This window comes from Trachurus trachurus (assembly GCF_905171665.1).
Source record: "Trachurus trachurus genome assembly, chromosome: 9".
Taxonomy (NCBI): domain Eukaryota; kingdom Metazoa; phylum Chordata; class Actinopteri; order Carangiformes; family Carangidae; genus Trachurus; species Trachurus trachurus.
Window position 1 is genome coordinate 11,210,132 of NC_139895.1, and position 14,282 is coordinate 11,224,413.

The 14,282-nt window shown below is 42.2% G+C and overlaps 1 protein-coding gene across 1 annotated transcript in view; it reads left to right on the forward strand.

Moving 5' to 3' along the window:
* Nucleotides 1–11,874, forward strand: part of LOC310991931 (coiled-coil domain-containing protein 60-like) — a gene marked incomplete at its 5' end in the record, with an annotated part of 40,974 nt that extends 29,100 nt beyond the window's left edge. Inside the window, 5 exons of the mRNA XM_083979859.1 lie at nucleotides 5,053–5,131; nucleotides 7,464–7,604; nucleotides 8,364–8,489; nucleotides 8,690–8,882; nucleotides 10,622–11,874. Coding sequence (XP_083835985.1) covers nucleotides 5,053–5,131; nucleotides 7,464–7,604; nucleotides 8,364–8,489; nucleotides 8,690–8,882; nucleotides 10,622–10,792 — 710 coding nt within the window. The 3' untranslated portion in view covers nucleotides 10,793–11,874. The remainder of the gene's footprint in view (nucleotides 1–5,052; nucleotides 5,132–7,463; nucleotides 7,605–8,363; nucleotides 8,490–8,689; nucleotides 8,883–10,621) is intronic.
* Nucleotides 11,875–14,282: the final 2,408 nt, after the last annotated feature.

Consider the following 14,282-nt stretch of genomic DNA (forward strand, 5'->3'; position numbering starts at 1 on the left):
TTACAACTGAGTATCACTAGTGCCGCCGTGACGTCATTTACACGTCGCCGAGCAACGCTCTAAACTCTGTAAATATATAACTTTAGCAACATTTGAATCATTTTCAGGCGAGAAAGTAGTCGTTTAGATCCCCAACGTGTTGAAAATCTGACTAAATACCAGCTGTTTACAATTTTGTTTCGACGAAGTCGGCGTTACTAAAGCTAGCCGTAGTGAGCAACGCACTTCCGGTTATTTTCACAAAATAAAATACCCGTTGCCTTTTATCATAAGGAAAGCCATTACGATAGAATTGGTGCTTTTACTTTGAAAACAGGAAGTGAACCTACCCTCGCTGTAGCTAGCTTTAAACCGCCGTTTTGACTGCTCTCGTCCCGTTAACGGCATTTAACCGTTCAATATGCCTTACCGGAGAGTCTTGCCAGCCTGGTTCATTGTAAAACATTTATTTATTGATGTAAATGTGGTGTTTTCTGTGCGTACAGACCCCAAGGCAGTGCTGCTCTTCTTTCTAACCACAAACAAACTTCTGCTACAGCCACAATTGTTAGATTTCATCAATGAGACCAACATTTAAGAGTTTAACCAGCCGGTGGTAAACCTCTAAAAGCCATCGGGGAAGTTAATTAGCGGTCTGTTCTCCTCGGGGTGACGGTGGTAGGCTGGCCGGCGGAGCACGTCAGGAGCCGGGCTGCTGCCTCTGTGATGTCGCGGTCGCTGCTCGGACCTGGAGCTTCACTTCTCCGAAAAACATCGGGGCAAACTTCTAAACAGCCGTCGTTTGGATAAACTAACCGCACATGGGGATCTAAACAGTTACTTTCTCGCATGAAAAAATATTAAAACTGAATAAAGTCACGTAATAACAGAGCCAGTCTCAACATTAGAAATTATCTGGTAATAACAGGCTTCAGGCTTCAGCAGGAACATTTCTGTTGTCGGTCGTCGCTTCCAGTGACGACACTCATCGGCCAATCAGTGGAAGGCAGTCGGCTGACGTCACGTTTTAGTAACGCTTCGGCTCGCTTGGAACCAGGGCTGAGGTGATACCAAAAATGTACCCGGTTGCAGGTACTGCGTGCTAGTGGAAACACGCAATAGCGCGCCGAGCCGTGCCGTACCGAGCCGAACCGTGCTAGTGGAAATGCGCCATAAGTGCGTCCTGAGGGACGTGGGGTGAGGTGGGTGTTTAGTGGGTGAGTGATGTCCTGTTGTACAGCTCTGTTAGGTTTGGTGTGGTTTTAGAAGCTGTGGTGGTTATGAATGTGATTTTGTCATTGTTTTTAATGGATAACATGTTAAAGAAGCAGGTGGAACAGAACGTGACATTGGACTGGATCATGCTTTGATACAAGCAACAGGAGGAGATTGTGCAAATAGGGGGTCAGTACTGTTAATTTACTGAGACGTGACTGCACACACACACACACACATGCATGCAAATATGGATTTTTCCATCCACTACATTGGTTCTTTAAACTCAAACCCAAACCTACGCCCTAAACTTCTCTCCCAGTGACACTATGTGCTGTCACTGCATCTTAAACATCACAGTGTGAGTGTCTGTGTTCGTAGTGCATGTCGACATGAAGCCTCTGTTGCTTTCATCTTCAGCGCTAAACTAATCCTAATCCTAATCCTGATCCTGATCCTGATCCTGATCCTGATCCTAACACTTCCATAGGGGGTCGTCAAGGCAGGTCATATTAGGATGTGGGATTTTCAGCTATTGTTGAAAGTTTTAGTTATGAATCCACCAGTTGTGACATTGTGTTGATGTTTTTAACCTTTTGAAACTCCGGTAGTCATGTTTTTGGTCTGCGGCGGTATCAATCTTCACACAATCCTGACAAATTATCCATCCAACAACAGCAGCTGGTGCAGTTCACACTTGCAGATGTGGTGCTACATTGCTTAACACATGCCATAATGTTTACAGAAAAAGTTAAATCTACAAACTAAATTTCAAATGAAACCTTGAATGATTCAACTCAACTCAACTTTATTTATATACCACTTTAAAACAACCGTAGTTGAAAACAAAGTGCTGTACATAGAGACATGAAACAATTAAAGGGAATAAAATAAATAAAACAGACAGTAGAATAGTTGTTTCATTGTTTTTAAAAGCAATTAGAAACAATAAAACAATAAATAAAAGCAAACCATAAAACACTAAAACAAAAGCAGAGTCTCATGCGGTGTTGAAAGCCAGAGAGTAAAAATGGGTTTTAAGACTAGTTTTAAAAATTCAAAGCAAACTCAGGATTACTCCGATATATTCACACACACAACGATCATTCATACAATAAAAACTGTCACCTGTTTCATGTTATGGCTGATCGTGTGTAAAAGCCACTACTTCAGGCCTGACATTCACTTCTTAATACTGAAACCAAAGGCAAGGCAAATGTGTATTTTACCATTTGTAACTTTGGTTCAATATCTCTTAAATTCAGTCTTGACTTTTTTTATTGTAAGACATAAAGAGGCGCCTTTGAAAGGAGACCACAGTTATGACTGTAATCAAAAGGGTTGAAAGGAAAGAAGCTTTTTATTATCGGTTCATTATGTTGCACAAAAAAAAAGCATCTCTTAAGAGGTTAACTTTTTAAGCACACGGCCTCACTCAGCATTGATCCTCTTCATGTCTTATATAACTAATTGTTGTTTACCCTTGACAGTGAAATACAAAAAAAATAACAACTTTATTATCAGTCTCTGAGCAACAGTGTAGAAGATTAAAACAGACTCAGCTGAAACGCTCACTGTTGAAGGTGCAATCTCTCGAAATCGTTTCAGAGAAAAACTCATCTCTGTTGTCATAGAAACGGCTCTTTGACACGAACTAATGATAAAAAAAGCCTTAAAAAGTCACTTTACTCTTGTGGCTCGAGCTCGAGATGGCTTTATAGAAAAAGAAACCAAAAAAAAAAAACGAATTCCCTGTTCAGCCTTTCTGCACACACACAGACGTCCACACACACACACACACACACACACACACACACACACACACACACACACACACACACACACACACACACACACACACACACACACACACACACACACACACACACACACACACACACACACACTCACCCGCCACCTGCTGAGCCAGAAATGGAAACCAAAATAAGAGTTGGGTCTGTTTGATACACTCAGCTGGGTGATCAGAGTCTCTCTGCCAGGACTCAGCCCCCCCCCCCCCCCCCCCCCCCCCGTGCCCCGCGCACCACTTTCCCAGAGTGCACTGCTTCAGGCTTCAGAACACAGTAATAATTAGTCATCTGATCTCCCCGCCGACCCCCGCCTCCTGTAGATTACAGGTTTCATATCATTACCTCCCCGATGAAAGACCGTCGAGCTCGCCGTCGCTGCCTCAGTCTTTGTCAGGTTGTTGTTTCTTCTTTTTCCTCTCCATTACTCTTTCTCTCTCCCTCCCTCCCTCTCTCTCACATTTTCATTTCTCTCCTCCCTCCCTCTCTCCCTCTTGTCTCCCTGCGTACTTGCTCTAATCATAAAAGGAGTCCAAAAATCAAAGGATTAATTCAGCGTCATTGGTTTAAAGCAATTAACTGCTCTTGCAGCTAATCCTCAGAGTTATGTCTCAAATCCAGAAATTGGCCACTGGAGATGTGCAGCTCTGCCCACACTACATTGTTTTTCCTGGTAAATGAAGTTGAAAAAGGACTTCTTTACTTTGAGAAGAGGAGAAAAAAAGGAGAAAAGAAACATAAGTAGTTTTTCCAACTCTTTGATGAAAAGAGGAATTGTAAAACTTTGAATAATTAGCAGATTTATCTTTGCATTTCAATGTCTGCCGCCAGTATTCAAGTAGTTTTTTTTTTAGAAGATAGTTAATCCGAATCATTCATTTGGGATAATTAAAATAAGAAGTCTATTTATTCAATCTAAAGCCAGCCAATTTGCAAAAGTTATTGGCTATTACAGTTTTGGCTGCAGGTTTTTATAGCTGCTCCTCGTGAGGAATCGTGCTGTACATTTTAATAAGCGCCTCATCTTCCCTGTGATTTGCCACACTGTGATTAATTTTGTCACAGTTCATAGAGACGTTGAATCGTTTAGGCTGGTATTTAACATTTTAATGAATGCTTTGTGCTCTCGGGGGGAAGCTTCATGAGGAGTTATTGTGTCACCGCCATGTGTAACATCTATGTAGGAACTAGTGGCTCCTGCTCAGAGGGAGAGTGCGTAACTTTTCTCATAGTTGCAATGGTGTAGTGACACAATGTGAACACCAGGGGGAACCATGACACAATGCATAGAAACACAACAGACAATTTGACCTCATGTTGCAACTTTATTTTACTTTGTTTGCCTTAATTTGTAGCTCTGTATTTTACATATCTAAAAAAATAAGGGGGAAAAGTTAATTATCTTCTCATTTCAAAATGATTTATGCTCAAGCATGATGGTTTTTGCATTTTTATTCTGCCCTTTAGGCTTTTAAAACTTAACATCTCAGGAGATTTTTAATTTAGAGGATTTTTAAAATTTTGTTGTTGTTGTCATTTTTCAGTACTTCCTCGATGTCTCACTTTGTCTTCTTTCCCCTGTGGCCTTCAAAATTGAAAGCAGAAGTTAATTGTGCTTTAGAGGAAAATATAAAAGAAGAAGATGGTGACTAGAAAATAACAGCAGCAGAGCATGCAAACAGGAAGACATATGAATTATTCAGTGACAAAAGACGCAACACTCAACACTGAGGTGTTTAAGAATTTGAAACCTAAAATTGTCGGGGAACTAACTTAGACATCGACAAGCACATTGTGTTTATTTGTATATGGAGGGTTAGGGTGACTTGTCCTGCAGGAAGAACAAGGTTGAGGTCAAGTTAATGTCATGCACCAATATGAAAATAACACGTTTTTAGCTCGTGCAAACCACACTTGTGAAAAACAAATTTAAAATCTTAGAGTCAGAGAAAGATCTGTCTAGATGAATAAAAGCAGCACTGCAGGAGAGGAGGGTGCACAGAGCAGATGAAAGGAATTAAATGTTTTTTTTCCCTTTCTTCATCTCCAGGTTTTCACACACCTACACATGCACGCCAGAGACACAAGAAAGAGCGCCAAAGCCTCCGAACCAGCAGTGTGGCAGCCAGGTATGGTTTCTGCTACCTTCCTTACAATCCCCTAAAGGGATAGTTCAACATTTTGGCAAATTGGCCCATTGCCATAATCCCTATAGTCATAGCATAGCAGAGACAACTCTGTCTGGTAACGTTCTGTTATTATCTCATAGTGTGGTGAATGTGCAGGTCACAACTTGTCCACCAGAGCGTTTTGGAGTTGTTGGATTGTGTATTTGATGAGTTTGATGAGGGAAACCAAGAAATCCCATTAGCCTCCGTAGTGTAGCTCTGAGCAGCTTGCGGCTCTGCTCCGCCGTTCTAAAAACAGCTTGCACCGACAATTAAAGGTAATGAACCTACTTCTAAGACTAAAGGGATTATGGCAATGGGCCAATTTGCCAAAATGTTGAACTATCCCTTTAAAGGTTGGCAGCCTGAACCTCAGTGGTGATACAGTAAATGCAGATAAACATAAAGATTATAGCCCGGTATCATCACACATCTGCTGCTATAAATCTCCTCTGATTACCGTCGCTCCTCCTATTGACCCGTCAGGCTGTTGCAATATTGAAACAGTAGCAGAGGCTTGATTGCCCGGATCAAACTGCAGCTAATCATAAAGAGGACAAAGGTCTAAACTGTCACGGTCAGGACAATAATCTGTGACCCGGGAATGATTGTGCTTGAAGAGCAAAGGCAGAGAAAGCAGCAGCAGCAGCAGCAGCAGCAGCAGCAGCAGCAGCAGCAGCAGCAGCAGCAGCTCAGCCTGTATTCTCCCTGTCGCTCTGTGGCGACAACCTTTCAATTTGAGTTTCTATTTTTAGCCCACTCCCATTTTCATCCCTCCTCTGGCCCGTTCACAGCTTCAACGTCTGTGATTTCAAAGGAGTTTTTTGTTTGTTTTTTTTCTTGTTGGGTATTAGTGGCATTGTTTAGTGGCTGAGGGACAAAAGGGCACGTCGTAAAAAATGCTGCCACTGACGTTTTCTACTACCTGATATTTACCTCTGCTGTTAAAGGTGTGATCACATGATTGCCACCATTCAGTTACTGATTACACGGGGTCGGGTGACTATTTTCTCTTAGCCTGATGGCTCTCTCAGTAATTATGAGTCTGTGTAGAAAAGGTCTGCATCAACACTTGACTTAAAAATTAACTGTAAGTAGTTGATGCAGAATCGTGCAGTAAAACACATAATCAAATTAACAGCAAACATATATTAGCTCATATTAGTTGTAACAAACAACACAACACATGCTTCACATATTCATCTACAGATATACAGAGGTTCAAATTCACATAAAACATGTCAAAAGATCATGTGAGTTGCATTTGTCAAATAGAAAACCAGTAACACACAGCACCATTAGAACCAGATTCACCAATAACAACATACATGACCCAGTTTCACAGAGGACTCTGAACGCTGATGTGGTTGTAGCCCATAAACATGGACTGGGAGGACCAGGATTAGTTGTTAGGGAAACAGGACAAAGGGTTTATTCTGTATCTGAGGTGACATAATGCAACATCCAGTCTCATGACATTTCTCATCCATATGACCCATCCCTATTAACAGTCTGTTCTTTAAACAAGTCTTACTTGTTATAACCGTCTGCTGTTCCAGTTTGACGGCACCTGTGTCCACAACCCATCCTTCACCTGACAGGATACAAGACAACAAAAGTGGCTCCAAGTCCAAGACAAAGAGTTTGAGACCAAAAAGACAGAAATATGTGTTATATGGTAGTTTTTATATGTAGGATTCAAAACTGGGAATTCAGACTTAAATGACCTAGGTTCAAAAGCATTAGTGTGGCATTATATCTTCACTTCAGTGACTCTGCTGGTTGAGGTCATTGGTGTTTTTATTATCAAAACCTACTGTAGTCTTGCTGCATGTTATTATATATATAGGCAGAGCAATGAAGGATATACAGTGTGCAGGCCAAACTGCGGAATATTATTGACTGATCCAGTCACCTGTTGAAGACCAGACTGAAGGCAAAAAGTCTTAAAAATGATCAAAAGTTGAACATTGCTGCATCACAGATCTGATATCAACTATCCTCTAAGGTGTATTTGTCATTTACTGCAGTAGATGTAACTCAAAATGTTAAATATGATGGCTGCCCAATACATTTTAGGTCACCAAAGTCAGGAAATAATGTGTCAATAAATTACAGTTCCTGAGGACTCACACTCGTAAATGAGTCCAGAGTAACAAACAAATACAGTCTTCATTCTTTCAACACATCTGCTATTGAATGGTCTTTTCAATTTGACATTTTCAAGCTGGGGGAAAAAGATCTCGCGACTAATAAATCTATGACTTGTCTTTCTCATTTGTGTCACATGCAGCTGCCCTGCTCAGCCCCCTTCACCCATCGGTCATGTGACCAGCAGGAAGGCCTCCATGCTGCAGGAGCTGAGAGCCGCCTTCGACCAGAGAGCCGAGGAGACGGCTCAGAAATACATCGAAGTCCTGGAGCTCAAAGCCAGGTCTGGCAACCGTCCAGTCCCAAGAGGACCAATCACACATCAGCATCGTGATCACAGGGCTGTTCTTCTCAGAATCATCATTTATATGATGAACTTTTAACTACATGAACTAATATGTGTTGTATTGTATGACAGCGTATTGCATTCACTTGAAAAAACAAAGCTCTGTTTTTCAGAGTAATTTTTTTTCTGTTTTTCTGAGTAATTAATTTATTTTTCTGTTTTTCTGAGTAATATTATACTGACTTAACGAGATTTCAAAATCCCATGAGAAGCTCCACCTGCAAGTAACATTTAACCGCTGTGGTCAAGTCAGCCTCCACTTCATCATAGATCTATTAGATCTATATATGCTCCACAAGCTTTGAAACATACAGTCAAGCTTGTAACAACTACATTAAGAGTGTATATTTAATAACATATAACATACAAGTGTTTAATGAATTACTTTATTTCAAGTGGATGCAATACACTTCCGTAGTATTGACCGGCTGACTGCTGTGGAGTTGAACTCACTTCTTCACTTTGCTTCACTTTGACTCTTGAGGGTGAACGTCCTCAGCGACCTCCCAACTGCTTCTGCTGGTTATGTAACGACGCCCATGTTTGCTCTGTTATCAGTCCGTGTGCTTAATGCACATTTAAATACAAGTCAAATACAGGCAGCGTGACACTGTAGTAAAACCATGTGCTGCATCTCAGTTCCTTCTTTTCATTCAGTTTTCTTCACCTCCACCCCTCCCCGCCCCCTCCTACCAGAGAGAGGTTAACCAGCGGTCTCCGGAGGTATCGAGCTCTGTGTCACATGACCGAATCCCACCACGCTCCTCGTCATGTGACCTGCGAGTCCCGAGAGACAGAGGCTCCAAACAACAACAATATGTGGTATGCAGCCTGGTGAAGACGTTATCTGGTGTGGAATGTGGAGCCGCGTGGGGATGACAGGGTTTATTGGGGTGGAGGGGGGGAAGGGTGGGGTTGGAGGGGTCAGGTTTATGTTTTTTTCATACATCTGTGCATCCAGATGTACACGTGGCGCACATATGTGACACACCTGTGCCGCTCTCTGCTCTTTCCCCCGTCAGGCTGTCCACGCTGCTGAGCCGCCTGCCCGCTGAGGTGTGCAGGGAGCGAGCGGTGAGCCGGGTGCTGCAGAAGCTGAGGGGTTTCGCAGAGCGGCAGCAGGCGATCAGGGTTCGACCCCACGTCTTCCTGAGGGTGCTGGGGGGTCTGGAGCCGTGGGAGCTCCGTCTGCCCGAGCTGTGTGTGGCCATCCAGGTACAGCACACACACACAGCTCGGCCTCATGTCACAGCACATTAAAATCACACTGGGAACAGACGCGCGTTTCAATGATAAGCAAGGATCTGCTACAAAACACAGCAACATCCTCTCCCACAGTTTAGTCTGATAAAATAACAGTATTTAAGATAAGATTAAAAATATGTTGCTTTTATAGAAATGGAAAGTTGTATTGATGTCAAAGCCAAAGAAAATATAAAAATACAGTCTGGAATCACAAAATGAATCTTGTAATTTGGTAATAAAACATTAGTGATAAAGTGTGTCCAAGCAAATTTCCGTCGGTAGAATTTCATAATGTATTTAACATAGAAGACTACATAATATTTCTTTGAAAACTGGTGTACTATTCAATCCGATTCCAAAAAGATCTAGGTGAACGATGGCAGAAATGGCTTAATGCTTATTTGGCCAGTGAGTGAGACTGTATACACGTACTGTGTATGACATTTTGTCTTTTGGATATACTGATCACCCCCGGACATTGAATATGTGTCATTGTTCAATCTTTTGTATTAGTCTTTTGTTTTACCTTTTTGGACTAAAAGATGAAAATTATCTAAGAATAAAGAGGTTTTTTTTTTAAAAAGAAAAGAAAACTGGTGTAATATTGAACGGCTACGCTCAAAACGTCACTTCATTAATACATTCTATTGAAGTCCTGCAGTGTGTGAACCGTTTCATTCAATTTTTGTAATATTGAACGGCCCCATCACTAAATTTATGTATCGTTTCATGGGTAGGCTGTACAGTATACAAACTGTTACAACATTACTATTTATCGTACTGACTGAAATTTGCTTGGGCACACTTTAGCATTCCACTTTCTGCTTATTTGTCAATTTACTCCACTGCCAATGAATGCTGGGACCAGACAAGACCACACTGCATTATGCAGAAATGCAATCTGAGTTTAGCAAATTGAATATGAAGGTGGATTTCCAGGAGCTCACAGGCTCTAGATTGTGAAGACAAATTCTGATGCAGTTGGGCAACAACTAAAAAAGTTGTCTTTGTTCCCATCAGGAATACTTTCTAATGATGCATTCCCACAGGGACCAGGTTCAGGTATTTCACTCCCCCCCGTTCTTCCCCCAAACTTAAGCCTGACAATAAACTCCTGGTCACTCGCACCAAACCCTCAATTAGAGAGGACCCTCGCTTTAAACTGAACAGACCCCCAGACCGTTTGAACACGCCTCTACCGGTCAGAAATGAGGGGCTGTACATTCCTGCTCCACTGGGAAGGAGATAAGTGAAGGTGTAATGACAGGGAGCCGGCTGATAAATCACACTGGAGGGCAGTAAAGATGGCCGACTGATTTAAAGGGGGCAGTTTCTCCTCTCTGTGCTCCTTTGGTGAGTGAAGCTCGGGGCTGAATCAAACCCACCACAGATGACTGGTTTGGTTTCCATTTCTGGATCTGCTTGAGGACACCAGGGTGGGCCGGAGTGGGAGGGGGGTGGGGGTGGTGTAGTCTATGATTGCTGGTGTATGAATGTGTTTACATGAAAGTTGTGGCTGGGGTGTGGCTCCAAAGGATTCTTTAGCTTGGTTTCTCATAAAGCCAACATAGAGGAGCTCTAGTTTTCTGATTTATTCAGTGGCTCGTGTTTTATACTTTTGATTCTTTTCAGTATCAGTGCACATTTATTATCTGTCTCTCTGTTTAAATAACCTCCCCCTCTCTCTCCCTCTCTCCCTCTCCGGTCAGATTGCCCTGCAGCGTGTGGTCCAGATGCCCAGAGAGGAGTACAACATTTGGCTCCAAGGGTCACTCTCCCCCCACGGTGGTGCCACTGTGCCCCCCCACCCGCCCATACACCAGGTGAACCACACTCAGGAAGAGCTGAGGGGAAGGTCACAGGCCGGGGCCAATAGATAGAAGAGAACAAAACGCACAAAGACAAAAAGTTTTATATTTGTTTCAAGCTGAAATAGCGCTGGAAGTAAAAAAAATGATTGTAATTTGCAATTTGAAGCCAGTAACAGAGGCAATGCAAACTCCATACATCACATTGTAAGCTTTCATTCATACAGGTAAACACAGAGACACAGATGGACAATCAGGGGGAAATAGGAAGTAAAACTGCTGCTCACTTCTTCCTTTTATCAAGATAATCTGCAAACGGTTATTTATTACAAACATCTCTTCCTGGTTTCTCAGCCTCATGTTTTTTTGTTTTACATATTTCCCCATTTCCTTCCAAGACTCGAAGTTTACTCACAGATAATGTGTCAGGTTCCTCAATCCTGTGTGGTAAATTATCTAATGTTGCGTACGGTATCTTTTATTTTTTTGTTTTTTTCTGTTACGTTCTTTGCAAATCATGCTGACTACTCAGTTCTTCTTTTATTTGAGCAAAAAAAAAAAACAAGCAACACTGTAGATGTCGACCCACCTCTTCCTCTTTGCAAGGAAAGACCTGCTTGACCTCAGTGTTCAGACCAGTGAATGTGCAGTAAAAGCTTTTTTTTAAAACTGGGGAGGTGGAATCACTATGAAACATGGCTGCATAATACACATTTCACTGTGTTAAAGTACTTTTATTCACTATTTATAATAATTTCTTGCAGAAGCACGGCCCTTCAACTTGCACACATGATATAAACAATGGGGCGATGGATAAAGTAGCCAATGTACCAACACTCAGTTGTGTTGTTGAACCACACTAAACACTAGTATTGACCTTTAACCGCGCTCCGCCTTCCAACGGCGTGGTGAATAAAGCGCCTGACCTCTGACTCTCCGCCCGCTGGATAAGAATAATGAACTCCAGTTCACTTTTTATTGCCACCATCAGCATTGTGGAAGAACTGAAAGCAAATGTGTCTTGTGACTGTGAATGTACGAACCCAACGTGGTCGAGATGAGACGGCGGTTGTTTCTAAAATCATGTTTTATAAATATATAATACACAACAAGATTCATAAGAAACAGTTGTTTGGTGTTGTTTTAACTCCCAGTGCTTCTTCTCCGTCTATGATAAGATGTACTGTCTGTTTTTCCATGTGAGATGGGGCAGGGCGAAACTTTGTGTGTGTGTGTGTGTGTGTGCTCAGCGGTTGTGTAGAAGCACAGAGTGAAAGGGGAAAGGTTTCTTGCCGGGAAGAGGAGGGCTGGGATCGGGAACAGGGGGGGCGGCATTGAGCTAGCACACATTTCAGGAATGCCACACAGTCTGGGAGCTGAACTCAACCCACCCCCATCCACCCAACCCCCCTCCCTCCCTCCCTGCCTCCCTCCCCCGACGCCCCCCCACACACATATACACAGACACACACACACTTTAGCTGCGGGCAGGAGGATGGTGGGGTGCAGGGCAAACATGAGGGGGAACAATCATTCTTTCATTTGAACTTTGAGAGCTCAGGCCTCAGGGCACAAAGTCTAGACCGAGTGAGGTGGAAGACAGCAAATAGCAGAGTGCTAATAAATAAACCTACAAGTCAGTGGAGCATCTCAACTTGTACGAGTGAATAGAGAGGTATGATCTAGGATCGGGTTTGTAGCTGATGTGAAAAGATGCATTAATTAAAATGGAAACATTTAACAAACACAAAATAGTCCTGACTAAACTACAAAGCAACTTGCTGAAAGTTTAAACTCACATCATAGTCGTCACTTGCTGCAATCTATTTAGCCTGGAAATGGAAATCTTAAAGCAAATCTTATGCAGCTGACTGTTTGAACATTAAAGGAGCACTTCACAAAGTTTCCATATGAGGATCAGTTCACCCACTTTGTGGATAATCACACCTTACACCCAAAATTCAAAATTTTTGTCGTCCGATGTGATCGCACGTCACTTCTTTCTGCCTTTCCTCCCACCAGAAGCTGCCTTCATCATCAGCTCTTATTAACATTTCCATGTCTCCCACATTCTGTGTTATAAACTGTTTTCTTGTCTGTAACAACATCTCTTGCACCTCACTGTCTGCCCGTCCTGGGTGAGGGATCCCTCCTCTGTTGCTCACCCTGAGGTTTCTCCAGTTTTTCCCTGTTAAAAGGGTTTTCTATGGAGTTTTTCCTCAGTGGATGTGAGGGTCTAAGGACAGAGGATGTTGTTATGATGCCATGTAAAGCCCTTTGACACAAACTGTTTGTAAAAACGGGCTATATAAATAAAATTGCCTTGCATTGCCTTCTTACAAACTGGTTCTGACAGACCATAATACACAGTCCTCCACGGTCTGTAAAAACAGAGCGCAGCGTATTTTTCCTCTGTGGGTCTGAGGTGTGAGGAAAAATAACCCTGATGATGTCACCATGATGTCACAAGGTTATCATATTTATGACAGAAAGTCTGTTTCACATTGTGACTGTTGAGTCAGTAAAGACAGAGGAGGTTTAAGATAATATCAGGTTGCATTGTGGGAAATGATAGCACAGAATCACACTACAGTCGACGATAGAAAATTATGCAGCTTTGATTTGGTGTCTTTGTCTCTTAGAGCCTCAAACTAACTCTCGAGTTTTTCCTTTGAGTATAAAGTAACAGTCCCTTTGTTTCTGCTTGTTCGTCTTTGTCATGGAGCCTGAGCTGATTTCATGTGGTGAAACCGCTGGGAGTGATGTAAGACGTGAGCAACTGCTGGGTGGACACTGAGGCAACTGTGGGTCCACTTCTTTAAAAAAAAAAAAAAAAAAAAAAGGAAAAACCAAGTGCTATTTCCAGGCCGGTCTGCTGGTGGCACAGCAGAGCCTGGTAGTCAACATCCCAGATACACTGAGGTGTTGTTTGCTGTCGAGGCAGAAAAATCTGCAAACTGGTCAGTGAATGTGGATTTGGATGGAAAATAAAGAAAGTAGAAAGAAAAGGAGAAGAACACAAATCTACTTTTTATTGCAGCCAAATAATGAAGAGGTGATTTCAAGGAGCAGAAGAAGATGTTAGAAACATTAAAGAGGAAGTGAATGTTAGATGATATGAAATGAAAAGAGATTAAAAAGTAAAAATCATCCTTTTATGACATCTACATATCATTTTGGTGAAAGTTTAACAGTGGAACTTGCTGTGACTGTGATCTACACCGTTACAAGCAGTCAGAGCTAAGAACATGTGTTGAAATTGTTACTATTCAAATCTGTTTTATCAATTGGGTAAAAAAAAAAAGAAGAAAAAAAGCTCAGTTCTCTGCTTCAGGATTCAGTAGCGTAGGTGCTCTGATCTTACAACCTCGTGTTCTCCGTGCCACCTCATATCAGAGGCATTGGAGCCGAGGCCGCCCACAGGAAAATTCAATATTTGCTCTCTAGTTCACCGGCAGCGGCTCCAACGTGCTGGCTTTTAGTTATGAACGTGTTTTATTCAGGCCCTGTGAAAAAAGAACAGAGAGGAAGTGTTTGCTTAATTCTGCAAAAGTTGCGCAAC